We start from the raw sequence: 20,171 nt of genomic DNA, 5'->3' as shown, positions 1-20,171 counted from the left end.
TAATTAAAGTTTGGATCTTTTTTCATCCTAACCCTAAATATTGATTAAAGTTTCCATTTTTAAATGTTTTAAGTTCACAGATTTAAGGTATAATAATTATTTTAAGTTCTGTTTTAGTGAAATTAGTAAATACAAAATGAGAATATCTGTTTTAGTCACTTTTTTTGGCGGTATACATATACTACATGTTTTTGCATGTTGTGTATTATTTCAGATATATCCAATGGAAGAATTCCTTTTTTTTGTTAAACAGAAAAGCTGTTCTAGAATGGTGCAAAAGAAAGTTAGCCAAAGTTCCTTTTTTTTGCTTAATAGGGTTGTGGATCAGGGTATATTGATGTACTTTATGTTTCTGTTTTTGGAGGTTGCTTCGTTCATCTGTGTTTTAAGAGATGATTGTTCCTAGATAAATGTCCGTCCAATATATTACTATATTTATTATTTACTATATATATTATTATATATACAATCTGATAAATTTATTCCCTGCAGGTTTCCTCTTTCAAAAGTCAACCAACAATTCATTAATGAGAATGCTTAAAGTAGAACGTTGTTCTTTTGCACTGGAATAGGAATTTGTTTTCATATCTTAAAAGTTAAGTTCCCTTTTTCACAACAACTTCTACACATGCATTTCTTCATCGAACATTGATACTACCTAAATTTTTAAATTTTTTATTCTTCTTACATTTCGAAGTTTGATTGTTTATTATGCAAAATATAGAAAAATTGTGCAAGTGTTATCCCTTTTGGAAGGTAAATTTTTGGTTTAACATTTTTAAGTATTAAATATAATTATTATATAATTATATAAATAGATATGATTATTATATAAAAATATTACACATTTTTTTTCAATATTTTAATAGTTAATTAATAAATTTATTATGTCAAAGTAATAACATAAAAGGGAGTCCCGTGCGTGACCATATACCGTCAAAATTGGCGCCCAAAAACAAAGCTACTGTGAACAATATATTTTACATACTTACTGCTGAAAACAGTACATACTTTTATGGTTGAAAATATTTGTTCTTACTACAATACTCCCTGAAGTTCAGTCATTCAACTTTCAATAGTTATGGAGAAACTGAAGGAAAATATTAATAGAAGAATAGCATTCTTAGCCTTTCTCAAACAAATTCTAATGCATCAGGTATACCAACTACAATGTATATTTATATTTTTAAGTGTCATATATACATACATATAGATATAGATATATATTTCAAAATTATTTTTAGAAAACAATTTCATAGTCTATTATGATCTATATATAATCAACTGTCACGCCAATTTATGGTAAAAATATATAAAAAATAAATGGTATGTTATAGTTCTTAATAAATTTATTGTTTGTTTATGATTTGACCTATTTTTTTAAATGATTTTTATTTTCCAGAGAATCAAAATCCAAACACAACATGCATATCTGAATCCCGCAATGGTAAGCATAAGTTTAAGCATATCTGAATCCCGCATTTTTATTTATCATTTTCACTGTAATTTTTTTTTTTAGTGCTAGCAGCTGATAATGGAAAAGATGCCAAAAGAAAAAGAAAAAATATATTGTATGAATTGCGAAGAGAGAATGTCAAAACAACAGGTAGTCAACATAATTACCTTTTTTTTATCATTAATAATACTAAATGTCAAAATTTATCCATGTATTTTTATTTTTAAACAAGTTAATCCAAATGCAATACACTTAACTCATAATTCTATGAACTTAACTTTACTGTTATCTAATTTTTTATTATATATATTTAAAAATTAGGTTCATAAAAGAAGTTAATAATCACTTATGATGTAAGAGTGAATCAACTCTCAACACAATTTATGGTAAAAATATATAAAAAATAGATTGCATGTTATAGTTTTTAACAGCTTATTATTTTACATGGGTTTTATTCTCCAGAGAATCAAAATCCAAACACAACATGCATATCTGATTCGAACAATGGTAAGTATAACTTTAAGAATATTCTTTACTTTCAAAGTACTTTATCCTATTTATATATGATTTTCGTTGTAATTTTTTTTTATTTTAGTTCTCGATGCTGATAATGGAAAATATAACAGAAGAAAAAGAAGAAATATATTATATGAACTGCGCAGCAAAAAAGTTAAAACAACAGGTAGTGAAACCTAAATACCTTATTTTTATATATATTTAGATTTAAATTTAGATTTAAAATATAATTAGCATTATTTGTCATCCCTTTACCTTATTTATCACCAATTATGACTTATTGTTGTAGGTGGAAGTACTCCTAACTCATGTGAAGATCTTGGTTCTCCAACATCAGGAATTATGATAACAAATATCCCAGTTTATGAGAAGTTTACTCCCAACAATCAATTAATGCATTCAGCCACCAAAGTATTGTCATCAATGAGTACTGTTAGTAATTTAGAATTGCTTCAAGGTTAGTGAAAACGTATTATAAATTTTATTCATAACAATTTAAATTAATACTACATCAATAAACATTTGAATTTTTATATATACTGTTTTTGTGGAATCATTTTTTTTTTTATTAATCAGATGTTGCCAAATCTGCAAAGGTAGAAGAGGGAAACTTCATTTATGGTCAGCGAGAAAAGGTTAATCCAACAAGAGGTAATAACAATGACATTTTATTTCATTTAACTCTCGCAATATGTCATTCAATGAAATTTGTAATTATATTACTAAAGTCAAATCTTATGCCTAATTTATTTTTTTGTAGGTCAAACTATTGTGAACTCAAGTAAGAAATTTTTGTGTCAAAGTTCTCAAAATACAAGCATAAATGATTCTATCTGTGCAAAACTGACTCCTGACAATGAATTCAACACCATGCATTCAATTCCAAAAGTATTATCATCAATGAGTACAGTTAGTAATGAAGAATTTGGGCTTACGGTGCAACTTCATGGTTAGTTTTAATGGATAATTCAACTGTTTTCATTACAATTATAGTACTAATTTATGTTTTACTATATTTTTTCTAAATCAACTGAAATCATTAAGTAGTAATAATTATCATATATATATGGTTCAAACACACTCAAATGCTAAATTCTTCAAATCATTTTTCTAAGATTAAGTTTAATGTAAAATAATTTATAAGTTCTTATATACTGATGTTAATTGATTTATCTTATTCGATCACTCATTGAAAGTTTTTGCTTTAGGTCAAAGTACTCTTAAATCAAGTCAGGATTTTGATTCTCAGACATCTGGAATTACAGGCTCAAATTTCCTTTCTTCTCATCAGCTTACTCCTAAAAATCACTTAAACATGATGAATTCTACTACCAAAGCAATGTCATCAATGCAAACAATTACTCATGGAGACATTACTCTCACTCAACTTCCTCATGGTTAGTTTACGATCAATGATTCGTTATATTTGATTAAAATATCTAGCAATGGCACATTATAATTTTATTTCTTTATTTTTTGAAAAAAAAAAATCTTTGATTTTGTGCACATTTGGGTAAAGCTGCAAAAGGGTGATCAAGCTAGAGGTAGTAGAAATATAGAATGAATGAAAATTCATTTAATGAAAAACACTTTTTTAACAAAAATCATTGTGTTTTGCAATTAGTGACCCCTAAGAGTCATGTGAACGTGATGGATGCAACTTCTCAATCATTGTCATGTTTACAAACAATTTGTACTACCCCTAAATTTCAAGGTTAGTTCAGGAAACTAATGTAAATGATTTTTCGTTTATCTTTTTTGTCAATTAAATTTCAAAATCATACTCATGTTTTAGTACTAATTATTTGTTGCTTTGGAACATATTTTCTCCAGGTAATTCAGTTGCAGGGAGTTTAGGGTATGTATTTAGTAACACACTAAACTTACATAACAAGTCCGGTACACACAGTGTTGAAATCATTGAATCAGTGACTCAGAGATTGAATTTTGACGAAGATATCCAAAATGAAGAAAATAATGGTACTAAAAATTGTTAATTTATAATTCTTTTTTTTTTAAATTTTGTAACAACCACTTTCTTTTATTATTTTTTGTTTCAGATGACACCAGACAAGTTTTTAGTTCTGAATTATATTCAAAAGCTGAAAATGAAGGTGCATATCTTTAACTATAACTTCTTCACTTCTTCATCAAACTAAATCAATTTATATCAGAAAAGTAATAGATCACCTTTCTTAATTTTCTGAAAATAGCTACTGTTGAATTTGGACAACCTACTATTCAATGTGAATACTGCTTGGGCGAGGTTTGGTATGAAGAAAGATCTCAGAAATCTAAGATTTATGTTAAGGTTGATTTTTCTATTTGTTGTCAAAAGGGAAAAGTACAACTCCCTTTCTTACAAAAACCTCCTAAATTGCTGTTAGATTTATTAAATGGGAAAGATAGTCGAAGTCAACACTATCTACAAAATATTAGAAGTTACAATAGTATGTTTTCATTTACTTCAATTGGAGGGAATATTCACTCTTCGATAAATGATGGATCTGGCCCTCCTCAATTTATTCTGCATGGACAAAACTATCATAGGATTGGAAGCTTGCTCCCCAATAGTGGATCATCTCCTAAGTTTGCACAACTTTACATATATGACACTCAAAATGAAGTGTCAAATAGATTATCTCACTTTGGGTATGTGTTATTTTTAGTTACTTTAATGACTTACTTTCTATTTACTGGATTAATTCAAAGATTATTTTTAATGATATATTTTTAAAAATTGCATGTAGGTCAAAAGTGAAAAATGTGACGTTTGACAAATCCTTGATTGAAGATCTTACCAAGATGATTGATGACAACAATGTTTTGGCCAAAACTTTTAGAAGAGTAAGAGAATTTCTACATGATGATGTAAATTCAGATTTTGCATTGAGGTTATTTAGACACCGATGCAAAGATCCAAGAGTGTACAATACCCCTACAACAGATGAGATAGCTGCATTAATTGTGGGTGATATGAGCAACATGGAAGTAGGGCGAGATATCATAGTGAAAAAATATTCAGGACAAATGTATAGACTCCATGAAACACATACAGCCTTTATTCCATTACAATATCCATTAATATTCCCCTTTGGAGAGGATGGGTATCAAGAACAGATTTCAATACGGAATTCTGGAAGTAACAGCAGAGAACGTAAGAGAAGTCGTATTTCATTAAGGGAATTTATTGCATTTAGAATTCAAGAAAGAAATGTGGAGTTTGGGAATATAGTCCATTCACGTCGATTGTTTCAACAATTTTTGGTTGATGCATATACAATGGTTGAAGCTCAAAGATTGTCTTTTATAAGGCTAAACCAAAAAACAATCCGTTGTGATATTTTGCAAGGCGTACAAGAAGCAATGAATCAAGGAGAAACAAATTCTTCTGCAATTGGAAAGCGGATAGTTTTACCTTCATCTTTTACAGGAGGAATGAGATATATGTTCAACAATTGCCAAGATGCTATGGCCATTTGCAAAACATTTGGATATCCAGATTTATTTATCACTATTACCTGCAACGTAAATTGGTCAGAAATACGTGACTTTGTTACCTCAAAAGGATTAACTGCTGCTGATAGGCCAGACATTGTTTGTAGAGTTTTCAAGATGAAATTAGATCAAATGATGATTGACTTCAAAAAAAATGACTATTTTGGCAAAGTTAATGCAGGTAATCCACATTAACCCATATTTAACAGTTTGTTTGATTTATTATTATGTATTACATTTTGAAGAATTTTTTCATATTCTTTCAGGTATGTACACTGTGGAATTTCAAAAAAGGGGTTTACCTCATGCCCACATACTACTGTGGTTGGATGGAGAGAATAAGTTAAGAAATCCAACAGATATTGATGGATTCATTTATGCAGAATTACCCGATGCATTTTTATATCCTAAATTGTCAAAGGCAGTGACAACCTACATGATACATGGCCCTTGCGGGGTAAGTCGAATAAGTTCACCTTGCATGATTAATGGTAGATGTTCAAAATTTTACCCAAAGAAATTTAAACTGTTGACTACTATTGATGAGGATGGATATGCATGTTATAAACGTCAAGATAATGGAACATTAATTCTTAAAAATGGAATTAAGTTGGACAATAGAAATGTTGTGCCATATAGCCCTTTGCTACTACTGAGGTATCAAGCCCATGTTAACACAGAATATTGCAACAAATCAAATTCAATCAAGTATTTGTTTAAATATGTGAACAAGGGTCCAGATAGAGCCAATTTGAAAATTACTACTGCTGATAAAGACTCTACAGAGACCCCAGTTATTGATGAAATTAAACAGTATTATGATTGTAGATACATATCTCCATGTGAAGCTGTGTGGAGAATATTTGCCTTTGATATCCATCATAGATGGCCTCCAGTTCAACGATTAACTTTTCATCTATTGTATGAGCAACCAATTGTTTTTAAAGACAATGAAGACATTGATGAAATATTGAACTTCAATCAACATAAAACAACAATGTTTTTAGCTTGGTTTGAAGCTAATAAAATTTATCCACTGGGAAAAAATTTGACTTACTGTGAATACCCTAGATTTTTTGTTTGGATGGCAGACAGAAGAGAGTGGAAGCCAAGAAAAAATGGTCTTAGTATTGGAAGGTTAACATATATTCCTACAGGGTCAGGGGAATTATATTATCTGAGGTTATTGTTGAATTATCAAAAGGGTTGCTGTAGCTATGATAATATCAAAACTGTTAATGGTTTCATTCACAAAACATATAAAGAGGCATGCTATGCAATGGGGCTATTGGCAGATGATAAAGAGTTTATTGATGCAATTATAGAGTGCAGTGTCCTTGCTTCAGGAAATCAGTTGGGAAGACTCTTTGTTACCCTTTTAATGATGAATACTATGTGTAGACCAGATGAAGTGTGGAACAAAACATGGAAGTTGTTATCAGATGATATTTTATACCAAAAAAGAAAGGAGTTTGTCCTACCAGGTATAATTTTATTATTTTATTTGAAATTTATAATTTATAATTTTATAATTGCTATATGACATATAATTTCTTTCCTAGGTCTTAGAATTGAAGATGCTCAAATTCAAAACCTTTGTCTTCTACAAGTAGAAGAGTTATTAATTTCAAATGGTAAGTGTTTGAAAGATTTTCCAAGTCTGCCAGAACCTATTCATTCTGATTCCTTTATTTATCAAAATAGATTCATTATTGATGAATTGAATTATGACAAAATACAAATGTCTGAAATGCATTGTTCTCTTTTTCAAACTCTTACTCCTGAGCAAGTGGAAGTTTATGAGAATATAATGACAGCAGTCCTGTTAGACCTTGGTGGATTTTTTTCTTATATGGTTATGGGGGAACTGGAAAAACTTTCATGTGGAAAACTTTGTCCACTGGTCTTAGATCAAAAGGGTTTATTGTTTTAAATGTAGCTTCTAGCGGTATAGCTTCTTTGTTACTTCCAGGGGGAAAAAGAGCTCATTCTACCTTTTGCATTCCTTTTGTAATAAATGAAGAGTCAACATGCAATATTCCTCAAGGAAGTCTTAGGGCCAAATTGTTGATCAAAACGAAATTAATTATATGGGATGAAGCCCCAATGATTAATAGGTTATGTTTTGAAGCCCTAGATAGAACTTTAAGGGATGTCATGAGAGCTGTAAGTGAAGAAAATGCTCTTAAACCTTTTGGTGGTAAAGTAATTGTATTGGGAGGAGACTTTCGTCAGATATTACCTGTTGTCAAAAATGGATCAAAGTATGACATTGTGAAGGCAACAGTAAATTACTCTGACTTATGGAAACATTGCAAAATCTTAAAACTTACAGAGAATATGAGATTAAAGAGTGATACATCAATTCAAAGTAAAACAGAAATAAAAGAGTTTGCTGATTGGATACTTCACATTGGAGATGGAGATATGGAGCTAAATGAGTTGGGACAAGGAATGATTGAAATACCGGAAGAGAATTTAATTTTAGATGTTGAACAACCTTTACTGCAGTTGGTTGAGTTTGTTTATCCCTCCTACATAAACAATGTGACATCTGATGATTCTTTTGATGATGGTGCAATATTATGTCCAACAAAAGAATGTGTGGATCAAGTGAATGAATTCATTTTATCATTAATACCAGGATCTGAAGTTACTTATTTAAGTTCAGACAGTCCTTGCGAATGTGAAGAACAAGAAAATGCTCAAGCTGAGTGGTTTACAACTGAATTTTTAAATGAGATCAAATGCTCTGGAATTCCCAATCACTGTGTTAAATTAAAAGTCGGAGTTCCAATAATGCTTCTAAGAAATATTGATCAAGCCAATGGACTTTGCAATGGAACAAGATTACATGTAACTCACTTGGGGAAAAATGTTATTGGTGCCAAAGTTATTACTGGGAAAAATATAGGTGATCAAATATTTATTCCCAGAATGAACTTGACTCCTTCGGAAACAGGTTTGCCATTTATGTTTCAAAGAAGGCAATTTCCAATATCTTTGTGTTTTGCCATGACAATAAATAAAAGTCAAGGTCAAACTCTGAATAAAGTTGGTCTATATCTATCCCGTCCAGTCTTTACACACGGACAATTATATGTTGCTCTTTCAAGAGTAAAATCTAAGAAAGGGTTGAAGATATTGATTTTGGATGATAATGGTATTCCCACAAATTTCACTACTAACGTGGTTTACAAAGAAATATTCGAAAATGTTTGAAGTATTAACTTACAGCGTTACATATGAGGTATGAAATTTCTTTATTTATTTGAAATATATTTTTATTTATCATATTTTTTTGTAATATATGAACAACAATTTAAGAACTGATATACACTATCTCTTATAGGTTTTGATCAATGCTTTTGTTTGACACAATTATTCATGGTCATCTTGAAAGTATGGTACGTATCTTTTATTTTGACATATCTTTGTCAAGGTTGCTTAATTTAATTAATGTTTTACAGGAATTACTTATAAGAAGTAACAGTTTTGTAAAATTAAAGTTCAGAAATGATGAATCTGTAAAGCACTTGATGACGTATGTTTACTTAAATTATTAATTACATAATTTATTATTACTATTACAAATTTCGTGTACCTATTTGTGTACTTAATCTTTTATTCAGGCTCTTGAAAGGCAATGTGAAATTCTTGATTTATGGAGTCAAATTCTATTGAGGGTTGCGTACTGGATGATCATATCTCATTCAAGATATTAAGGACAAATATCAACATTGATTCAAAAGGAAGTAATTTTAATGAAGAAATTTGATGTAGTATTAGCACTGCTTGGACAGTTTTGCAGTATATTCGTTACTCTCTGCATATTATTTAATTTATATTCACACTATATTTTGATGATTTGTAGAATTACTATTGCACATTTCTTTGTATAATGTTTTGGTCTCACCACAGGACACAATGTTTCAGGTACTGTTAATATTAGAGTTAAAACAATTTCTTAAATTTCAATACGTTTATATATTATATATATAAATTTTTATTATTATCTTATTTTAATCAGTATTTTTTTTTATAACTGATATAAATTTTTTTTATCTAGAATATTTCAGGTGAGTTATTTGTTTCAAGAACCTTTACAGGTATTGTCATCATTTTTGTGTACATTTTAATAGTTTGTTTTATTAGTAATAACTATGTGTTTTATTAATTTTTAGCGTTTTTACTATTTGGACACTTTTAATTTCTTTGTGTAATGTGTTACTGTGCTCAAATTATATCTTAAATCATAACTTATACCTTAAATGATTATATAAGTTATTGTGCTCATATTATATCAACATTATGGTCAACAAGATAAAAGGTAGATCATTTCTTATTTTCAAGCTTTTTGTTTATTGATAAATGGTTGCATTAAATAGGTATCAGACTAATTAAGTCAATAATTTATTTTATTCTTTTTGAGATAGAGTGTGCCCTTTTTATTTTCCTGATACACTTTTTTCGAAATTTATTTGCTTTTTCCTATGCAGAACTTTTTTCGAAATTTAATTGCTTTTTCCTATGCAGAACTTTTTTCGAAATTTAATTGCTTTTTCCTATGCAGAGTTCGTGAAGCAGGTAATCATTTCATCCCAATTTCCAAATTTAAGGATTTCAAAATTTATTTTTTTAAACAATCATTTATTTTATAAATTATTTAAATTTTAACCGTTGGATTTACATGCTTATTATTATTATTATTATTATTATTATTTATGTCAAATCATTATATGTTGTGAGAATTGATTTTTTTTCTGGGACGAATTCTTTTTATGTTATATTTCTCATCATCAAACTTCTTAAAAATGAACAAATTCATTATTCAAAAATATTTATTAAATAAAACAATTTTTTTAAATCAAAAAAATATTTAAAGGCTTTATTTATTGATACATGCGTGCTTTACATGTATCTGATAGCAATCAACTCACAATTTTTCAGATTGTACTTTTTTTAATTTAGTCTGACTTGCTTGATTTTGTATTTTTACAGATACACGTGGCTAATGTAATCTCTCTTACACATTTCTCAAAATATTGATTCCTCTTCCCTATCAGATTTGGTAGATATAGATAATCATTTCAACATTAAACATTAAATATTTCGCTTCCCAACAACCGTACTCATTTCTACCAAATCTTCTATAAAATATCCTTAACCCTACTTTTTTTCTGGTGCTCTACTACTTTGTTTCTGGTGGTTTCTCTATTATTCTTTTTCTCTTCTACTGAGTTCTTGGTGTTTTCTCCACTACTCATTTAATGGCGCCCAGTGCTGAAGAAATCATTAGACTTCAAACAAGAGGAGTCTTTTGGTGCATGAACAGTCGTGGTGACGTATGTATATTTATTTTTTTTTCCAAAATTTCTTCTTTTCAACATTGTCTTTATTTCCTGACCTTTTTTTTTTCTTTATTTCATAAAAAATAGCTTGGTTATGTAGATCGGGCTTTCGCCATCGAGTTTCAAAAAGAACTGGGAAAGGAGTGGACACTGGCTGATTCAGAAGGAAACGTCCATATAGTGGAATATAACGAAAATTTATTGTCGCCGGAAATATTGAGTGGATGGTTTAATTTATTTGATTTTTATGGTTTCATAGATGATAACTACATTTTATTCCGTTATGTGGGTCACAACGCCTTCCATATAACTGTTTATATGGATGACGTCCCTCAGAGTGGAGTAGATCCTTATTTGGAAGAAATTGAAGGGAAGGAACCCTTAAGCATTGGTCCCTTTGATCATTTTTCAATAAAGTTGTCTCGATTAAGTATCCAACTCAGTTATCTGGTTAGTATAAAATTGATTTATTTCAAAATGCTCTGTATTTTATTCTACTTCATTTCTATTTTCTTATTATTTCGATATTGTTGTAGGATCTTCCTGCTAAATTTTCACAATATATTCGACAAGGGAGATTCAACAAGGTTACTCTGCATGGTCTACTAATGAATGTGGAATGCAAGATCTTGAAAGGGAAGCCTCCTTTTAGACGGATTAAACTTGGAAAAGGGTGGAAGAATTTCTGTAGTCTTCATTCTTTTCGTGAAGGAGACAAGATTATCTTCGAATGTGATACGAGAAATCCTTCTTCTCATATCAGGGTTTTGTTACTTACTTCTATTCACAGTTTAAGTTATCCTGCATAATTTCGGTTATTATTCTCATAGCATAATAGTTACCAAGGACTAAGAAAGCTCATACATATTTATGTTTATGCTACTTGGACTTTTTTGGAAAACTGAACAGTTAGGTACTCTTTATGTTTATATTATATTCACTATATGTTTCTGTTTAGTATTGTTCATATTCTATTTGTTCATCTGTTTATTTATAAATTTGTTTCATTATCTGGTATATTTATAATAGGTTGGCATTATTACATATGCTTAACACTATAACAATTGCCAGTATATTAAAGTCAAAAAAATCTTTTATCATATTTTTTATTATATATATTTTGTGTTAATATTAGAGAATGCTTATATTCGTTTTATTCTTTGTATATTGTCTATTATTAATTAGTCATTCAAGTATTAATTGTTGCTTTTTTTTTATATAGAAACATGATGATGTATATATGTTTATTATTGTTGTATGGTTTTTAAGATCTTTAGTTATTTATATAATAGTATTTCATTATGTTTTAGTTGTATTATATTACATTACATTTTAATTTAATTTAGATCATAAAAGGTGAATTCATAATTTAATATGATTTTGCCTACAATCTGTTTCTTGAAGAAACACACATTTACTGAGAGTTTTTTTGTAATAATTGTACTTGGTATAATCTCCTGAATTCTATTTTTTAATTGTAAACATTTTTTGGAGAGTTTATTCTATTTTTTAATTGCAAAGATTTTTTGGAGAGTTTTTTTGCAGATTAAATTACAGGTTGAAGATAGCATGAGGTTGGTGAAGAGGACTTCAAAATGAGAGGACTTCAAAATGGATACATAGTATTAGATAATTGTTTATATAATAATGTATTTGTTCAAAATATTTTATTGTATTGATATTGTAATGTATTTATTATGGCCAAAATATATTCATAAATTTTTAATTATGTTACATTATATTAAATTCATTAATATACTAAAATTATATAAATTTATACTATTACAATATATTTAATTTCATTTCATCAAATTAATAATTTATATATATCTAAATAAATTTATTATTTTTAATATTAATATTTAAATATAAAAAATTCGAAAAAGTCACACGGGTCAACCTACTAGTCTAAAACAAACATAAAACTACAAAATTAGTAGAAATAGTTTTGGGCTTTGAAATCACACAGAATTTTTTGAGTTTGACATGCTTTGAAATCTGAAAATCTAGATTGACCACCTTTAGCAAAATTATGACAAAGTTTGCTGGCACTGAGTAGTTGTTAATTGGAATATTTTATGGGTTTTGGAAATTTAGGAGGTATAAGCTTATGCTCAAGTGTGAGTTCCAGCAACAAATATGTCCTGCATAATGTTGAATATAGTTTCACACTTTCACATATATTTCAATGTATAACAAGGACACAAAGTTGATATTGATTTATAACATATTATTTGACCCGAATAGAAAACAAAGTACCCACAGTTGTCTCTACAACTTCTATTTAGTTGTAACTTCAATTTTCCCCGTTGAGATCTTTTCTAATACAAAAATAATACTTTTTGACGACTTTATAATTATATACTATTTTTAATGTGATGAATTTAAAAATAAATATATATAATAAAAGATAAATTTAAATTTAAATATAATATAAAATAATAATATTAAGAATTATAATATAATTATATGAAAATTTGTGGGTTGTCAATAATGATACAATTTTCATTGCTTTGGAAAAAAGGTTTCTCGTCACACATATCTTCGCTAGTTTGAATACAAGGCATGCCAAGACACTTCTTTTCAAAGTTCTTCTACAATAAGATCAAATCACTAAAAATAATGTGAAAATGTCTTCTTCTTTTTTGGACATTTTTCCAATAGTTCCATTAGAAAATAACCCCGACATGAAATTGAATTCCACAAACTGACCAAGAAAATGAAAAAAAAAAAAACACGAGGTAGAAAATGAGGAAAATTAAGTGGGTCATGTGGTGATGGCATGATTAAGGGAATAGTCATACAGAGTTGGTATGAGATAAAGGTTGTTTTTTCTTCCCACTGTAGCTCCAAAGGCTTCTGTCATATCCAAGTCCTGTGGTTTCATTCCATTGGGTAGTTTCCAGTCAAAGTGATAGAGCAATGCAGCCAGAGGAAGTTCAACATTAGCTAAGCCAAGTAAAATTCCAGGACAAATTCTCCTCCCTGCCCCAAAAGGAATGTACTCAAAATTATTCCCTTTAAAATCAAAACCAGTGCCATCAAATCTCTCAGGTATAAACTTCTGAGCATCATACCAATGCTTGGGATCTCTTCCAAGTGCCCATGCATTTATTATCACTTTAGTCTTCCTAGGTATATCATATCCACCTATCTTGCATGAATCCCTGCATTCTCTTGGGAGCAATAGAGGAACAGGTGGATGTAACCTTAAAGTTTCTTTGATCACCAACTTCAAGTAGCTTAGTTCATATACCTCACTCTCACCAATTCTTTTCTTTCCCCTAAAAGCTTCTCTTATTTCAACCTGTGCTTTTTTCATCACTCTTGGGTTTTTCAACAGCTCTGACATACCCCACTCTAGTACTGTTGCCGAAGTATCCGTCCCTGCCCCGAATATGTCCTGCACATATGTTATGATCACTATTAATATATATATTATCAGTTTAAGTAATCACAGAAGTAACATAATATAGCACACCTCATGCCCATGTGGTTATAAAATATCAATTCCATAGCTAGCAATTTTATAATAGATTTATTGATATACTGACCCATATAACGGCTTTGATGTTGTTAATTGTGAGTGGAACCTCCAGGGTGGCACTTTGCTGCACGCGCAAAAGAACATCAACCAGATTTTCTTCTGCATCTCCGTTTCTATGCTTTGATTGATGCTCGCTGATGATACTTTCTAAAATCTTGTCCAGTTCTTTATGCATGTTCTCCAGCTTAGTTTTCATCCTAGTTAAGAAATGAACAGCTTTCAATGAAGGGAACAAATCAGCAAGGTCAAACCCTCCTGCGAGTTCCGCTCCTTTCTTGAGCAAACACAGAAGTTCATTCCCCTTCTCAGATTTTTTACCAAAGGCTGTCCTTGAAACAAGGGTGCTCAGAAAAGAAAAAACATTCTCAGAAACATTAACTTGTGAACCTGCACATGCACACAATTGAATGGATCGTATGAGCTTAGCCACCTCTTCTTCACGAATGAAGGAGAAAGAGTGAACCCTTTTGGCACTAAGAAGCTCTAGTGTACATATTTTCCTCATCTGTCTCCAGTACTCGCCGTATGGAGCAAAGGCAATATCGGTTGATCCATAGGCCAGGATTTTAGGACAAAGTAGTTGTGGCCTCTGCACAAAATTAAGATCATGTGTCTTCATTATCTCCTTTGCCATGTCAGGGGATGACACAATCACAGCAGAAATTTCACCCAGTTGAAGGTGCATCAGAGGTCCGTATTTGTGTGATAGACTTTGAAGGGTATGGTGTGGAAGTGTGTCTGCCCTTGCCAGTTGGTGAAGGTTGCCTATTACAGGCAACTTCCATGGGCCTGGGGGAAGCTTATGAACCACGCTCTTCACTGTGATTTTGTTCTTGTAAATCCTAGTAAACCAGAACAGCAACAAGAGGAATGGGGCAAAAACCAGTAAGGAAGGTTGGAAATCCATGGCATGAATGGAAGACTTGCCTTTGAAACTAATGTCTCCCTTTATATATTCTCAATAAAGAAAAAAAAAATTGATAAACTTTGTATAAATTAAGAAAACAAGCTGTCATGCAATCAACTAAATAACTATAGAATAATTTTTTTTTAATGGAGATTCCCTGTGATAACCATTTTTTTTTATCAGGATTGGACTTTTGTTTTTTTATCAAACTGGGACTTCTTTTAAAAAATTTACATTTGGGAAATCATGCCAAACTGGAATGATTTATGAAAAGTGGATACGACTTCAGTTAATTTTTTTATAATAAATATATTATTAATTATTTAATTAAAGTTGAAATAAATTAAAATTAAGTATTAAATTATGTAATATTTGAAATTAATTTATAAAAAAAGTTATAGAGAAATATTTGTTGTTGATTAATTGAATAAAATAAATAAAGACAAAATAATAATGAGAAAGATATATATCTATTTTAAAAAAAAAATATTTAAAAAAAAATAGTTGAAATTGTGTAAACTTAACATCATTTCAGATGAAATAAATAAAGTCGTGTCTACTTGACGCAGTAGAATTAACAACTTAGATGACATACATAAAGTTGTGTATACTTGTAGAATTAACACAACTTCTTTCTATGAAGTCTTGTCATGTTACTACGATTTCTCCAAAATTTATTTTTTTTAAAAAAAAAATCCTACTTTGATAAAAAAAATAAAAAAAATCTATAATAGTAAAAATAAAACTGTGATAAAGTCTTTAAGTCTTTAAACGAAGAAATGTAATAACATGTAATGTTAATATTATCTTTATATAAATATGAGTTGATTTTGTGTAATGTAGTCATAAATTAAAATTTCTTAAGTGATAAATAACAATCATTTGTAAAAATTAAAGTAATAAAAGCATTAATAGATTAGTTACAAATATTGATATAAAAATTATAAGATGTATCGCCTAGATAAATGATACGAAGATATTTGTAAAATAAAATGAAAAAGAGCATTAATAAATAATGTATACAAATATTTTAATCTAAATAAAAATGATAAGAAGGTATGAAATGTTTTAGGGGTAAGTATACTAATGTTTTATTTGAAGGTATGAAATAGACAGTAAGTTAGAAAGTTGGTGTAAGAAATTTGGAAGCTTTAAGGTTATATTAAAAGTTGGGAGATAAAATTTGTGAGATGGCGCAGACCACACACTTGGCAGTAGTAAGATAAGGTATGAAATAAAGTATGAGTAAGAGTAAGCGGGGATAAGGTAGTGCGAGACTTAGTTGAGTTTGGTAAGAGAAGATGATGAGTGTGAACTTGAGAGCAAAGCTTCACGTTCCAATTCCTTTTTCAAACCCTCCACTGTGTGTGAAACCCGTGAAATTAGTGGTAGTATCGTCGTATGGCAAAGACTTGAAGCATGGACCTTCTTCCAAATTTGCAATCAGTCTGAGAGAAGACAGAGGAAGTGAAGAGCATAGACGGAGGGTGGCTCTGCTGAAACATGAGAATGGGATTTTGCATTCCAGTGTTGTGATAATGGGAGCGGTGTGTGTGGGGATTTTGGCGGTGATTGTGAGTGAGGAGAAGGCCTTGGCATTGGGCCCTCAAGGCCCACTGGTGGAAGAGTTTTGGGACAACGTCAGGAGATATGGCCTCTACGCTCTCACCGTCAGCACAGGTGCTCTTTACACCATCTTCCGCCCTATAGTCGACCTTCTCAAGAATCCCATTTCGGCCATTTTCATTCTTCTTCTTTTCGGGGGTTCCCTCTACATTGTCTCGCAAGTCCTCTCTGCCATGGTTGGTGTCTCTGAATTTTCTTACGATTATGGATACTAGCACCTCCCATTCTACCATCATCGTTACATTATAACATGCAAAATAAACACCTTCTTTTCATTACGCTTCCTCCTCTTATTAATACACAGTAGGGATAGAAATTTTTGTTTTTCATGTTTAGATTTTGTTATTTACTTTTTGTTTCAACCGGTTAATGTTCTTAAATTCTGACCGGACATCTCGGTCGAACCAATGCGATTCTCATACCAACAACAGTATCTGATTCGGTTGAAGATTTAATCGCAGAACCAATTAAAAGATGACAATTTAATGTTGTTTCCAAAATACAGTAGCCCAATCAATTAGTTGTCTAGCTTTCTGCACCATTTGTGGGAAAAAAAGCTTTTGCGTACTAATTCTTACAAAAACTGAAAAACTAAAGAACAAACACGGGTGGGGTAATGGCTCCTAATGTCTGTTTAATGGATGTTCCAAGTTACAAGTAGATGTAAAGTTGTAGGTGATGCTCATTACTCTTTAGGAGCAAACAACAGATGAAACGGAGAGAGGGTAGCGAAAAGTGTTGGAATATTGAAAGGAGATGGTTTTTCCTGAGGCAAGAGGTTTCCCATCATTGACGAGGCAATCATCGTATCCAACTCTACGAAACACTCTGGGGTTTATCAAACGTGCTGAGCTGAACCACCCACAGTGAAGGCGTATGTATTCTATGTCGCAATCACTGGCGCACATGTTCATTATTTGGACTGTGTACGAAGGAATCCCCGTGGGAAGAGGGGGCACTTCCCCTTGATATATCACTATGTCGTCCTTTGAGCACACCATTCCTATATGGTTCAAGCCCCCATCATCTGCAATGCAACATAATTTTAGTGCTGTAATTTTATTTTATTTTATTACCATAACATGTATGTAAAGGGTTCTCGTACCAGCAGATTGCAGCAGCTTCCGAGAGGTGATTACTGTTGGGTTTCCTTTGGAGAAAAACATCTCTGCAATGCCTGTGTCCCTCTCACCTTCCCTGTGAATCAGCACATCCCTCACTGCATTGCAAATAAGAATGTCAGTTGCTCAACTAACCATATATGAAAACTAAATTTTTGAGAAAGGATTGGTGGGAAACAGAATCAATTAATCTTACATGAAAGAACTACTCAATCAGTCTAGAAACTTGGCAATTAGTACATTGCATCAAAGCCAAATGATTAAACAAGTCAACGGGTGAGTAACTCAAACTGCAGCTTTTCTTGAACCTCGACTTGAGGAGCGTAGCACCCGTTTGGCATGCATGTGTGACATTGCAGTTACATGGCACAAAGACTATATAATATGTGCTATTAAGGTCAAGGTGTTACCTAAAAGCATGGGAAAGAGCGAGGCAACAGAGACCATGCAAAAGATTCGAGCTTTGGTAATTTTTAACCCAACTTTCATTATGATTTCTGAAATGCTTTCAATCTGCTTAACCTGCAAAAGCTGAAGAAAGAAGCAGGCTTGTTTAAGTACAAGAGAAGCAAGCCATCGCATAAATGGAATGCTGGTTAATGTACAGGGAGATAAGAGTTAGAACTAAGAGGAAAACTGACTATATCTTCAGTAGTGGAGGTAGCAGTTAAAGTTTGCTGTGATCCTGGTTTAAGCTTGAGAGTTTAAATAGTCGTACGAAATGCAGGGAAGTAAAGAGAAGATAAAAGCGAGGGAAAAATAAAATTACCCCATACTTTTCAAAACCTGCTAACTTCCTAGGATTTATGTGTGGCACGTAACCTTATTAATTATGCCTCAGACTTAATGCCCCATCTTGCTGAAAAGCTGTCACCATTTCTCTGTTTCACTAGTTAAACTTGTGTCTTTCTTTCTTCTGGACGTGTGCTTGCTGGGCCTGATCAATCAAAGGGAGAGACATACCAACTCAATTGCCGGTTAAACAGAGAGGGAAAAGGCCCAAAATGGGGAGATTCCTCGTCTTAAAAAATTGGATATGCTTCCACTGTGTTCTCTTAAGATATGGAATTAAATAAAGTAGGACATTTACTTTATTTTAACTTGTAAATCAAAGTCATGAATCAGTGCTAGTGTGAAAGACAGAGGGTAAAGTCAGATTTTTGTGGCGGAGGAAGTAAAGAAAATATTTGGATGCATTGATGGGATGATGAAACTGAACCCAAAACATTCTTTGGTGTGGGGAGTGATAAATTAGTACCTGAATTGAAGCAGTTGAAGGGTGATAATGAGAAGTGCAATTAATGTATATTAGGCATGTAGGGAGGGAGGCAAAGTAGAAGTAGATAACATCATTTACCATATATCATATGATGCAGCAAAGTGCTAGAACCAAGAATGAGTACTACTGAGAGAGATTAACACTTTGCCGGGAGAAAAAGCAGAGAAAAATGTTGTAGATTAATTGCTTGCAGCGTGTGGATGGAACAAGCATTTAATTTATGAGGAAGCAGCAGCAGAGGCTTGCCTAGCTACTACTGGCTGGTTAGTAAGCGGCGTGATTTAGTGAATTGTCTCACCCTTCTGCTTTTTTTACCTTCATTCATCACCCACTTCTACTTTCTTTTAATTCTACTTTATTAGATGCAGTTTTCTTCACTTCCATCAGGCCTCACTCACTACTAAATCACCCTCTGTACTGCACCACACCCACACTGTTCAACACATTACGTATAACTTTCTCATGCTATCACTTTTGATCTTCTAATTAATCCAAACAACTTCAACTTCAACTTATTATTCATTATTGAAAAAAAGTAGTTTCACTTCGCCAACTGTAAAGAGGATTATTGTGAAGAAGAGAGGAATTACTTTAGGTGAAGAAGGGATCAAATAAAGATAGGTGAATGATAAACTGAATCGATATTAGGTATTCTCTTTTAAAAATTGGACTCATTCAACTGGTCAAATCAAAGAACAGAGTAATTGATGAAAAAAAAAAAACACAGAACAATTTAAAGAAAAACCAGACACAGAACTAAAAATTCTTAAAACAATTGATAAAATCTATCAAAACCGGTCAAAAGTTAGACTAAACTGATTCGATTAAAAATACTTAATAATATTATTTCAATTATTTTTCTCAGAAAAA

The 20,171-nt window shown here is 31.1% G+C and overlaps 3 protein-coding genes and 1 pseudogene across 3 annotated transcripts; 2 read left to right on the top strand and 2 right to left on the bottom strand.

The window, feature by feature from the left end:
• LOC137839241 (uncharacterized) overlaps positions 1-8,841 on the top strand; it is a 19,528-nt pseudogene extending 10,687 nt beyond the window's left edge.
• A 4,600-nt stretch (positions 8,842-13,441) lies between these two features.
• Positions 13,442-15,308, bottom strand: LOC137806806 (cytochrome P450 71D8-like). Its single transcript, XM_068607090.1, has 2 exons — positions 14,376-15,308; positions 13,442-14,224 (listed from the first exon to the last, which is right to left on the bottom strand). The coding sequence occupies exons 1-2, from the start codon at positions 15,273-15,275 to the stop codon at positions 13,589-13,591; spliced, it is 1,536 nt and encodes a 511-aa protein (XP_068463191.1). The 5' UTR covers positions 15,276-15,308; the 3' UTR covers positions 13,442-13,588.
• A 1,159-nt stretch (positions 15,309-16,467) lies between these two features.
• On the top strand, positions 16,468-17,179 carry LOC137806804 (uncharacterized). Its single transcript, XM_068607088.1, has one exon. It carries the CDS (start codon positions 16,577-16,579, stop codon positions 17,114-17,116), a length of 540 nt encoding a protein of 179 aa, XP_068463189.1. The 5' UTR covers positions 16,468-16,576; the 3' UTR covers positions 17,117-17,179.
• A 372-nt stretch (positions 17,180-17,551) lies between these two features.
• Positions 17,552-18,552, bottom strand: LOC137806805 (TPD1 protein homolog 1-like). Its single transcript, XM_068607089.1, has 3 exons — positions 18,433-18,552; positions 18,007-18,120; positions 17,552-17,928 (listed from the first exon to the last, which is right to left on the bottom strand). The coding sequence occupies exons 1-3, from the start codon at positions 18,509-18,511 to the stop codon at positions 17,594-17,596; spliced, it is 528 nt and encodes a 175-aa protein (XP_068463190.1). The 5' UTR covers positions 18,512-18,552; the 3' UTR covers positions 17,552-17,593.
• Between the last annotated feature and the right edge of the window lie 1,619 nt (positions 18,553-20,171).

This window comes from Phaseolus vulgaris, chromosome 3, assembly GCF_000499845.2.
Source record: "Phaseolus vulgaris cultivar G19833 chromosome 3, P. vulgaris v2.0, whole genome shotgun sequence".
In the NCBI taxonomy this organism is placed as follows: Eukaryota; Viridiplantae; Streptophyta; class Magnoliopsida; order Fabales; family Fabaceae; genus Phaseolus; species Phaseolus vulgaris.
The sequence above is the reverse complement of the archived record's forward strand: the minus strand, read 5'-3'. Positions and strand labels throughout refer to the sequence as shown.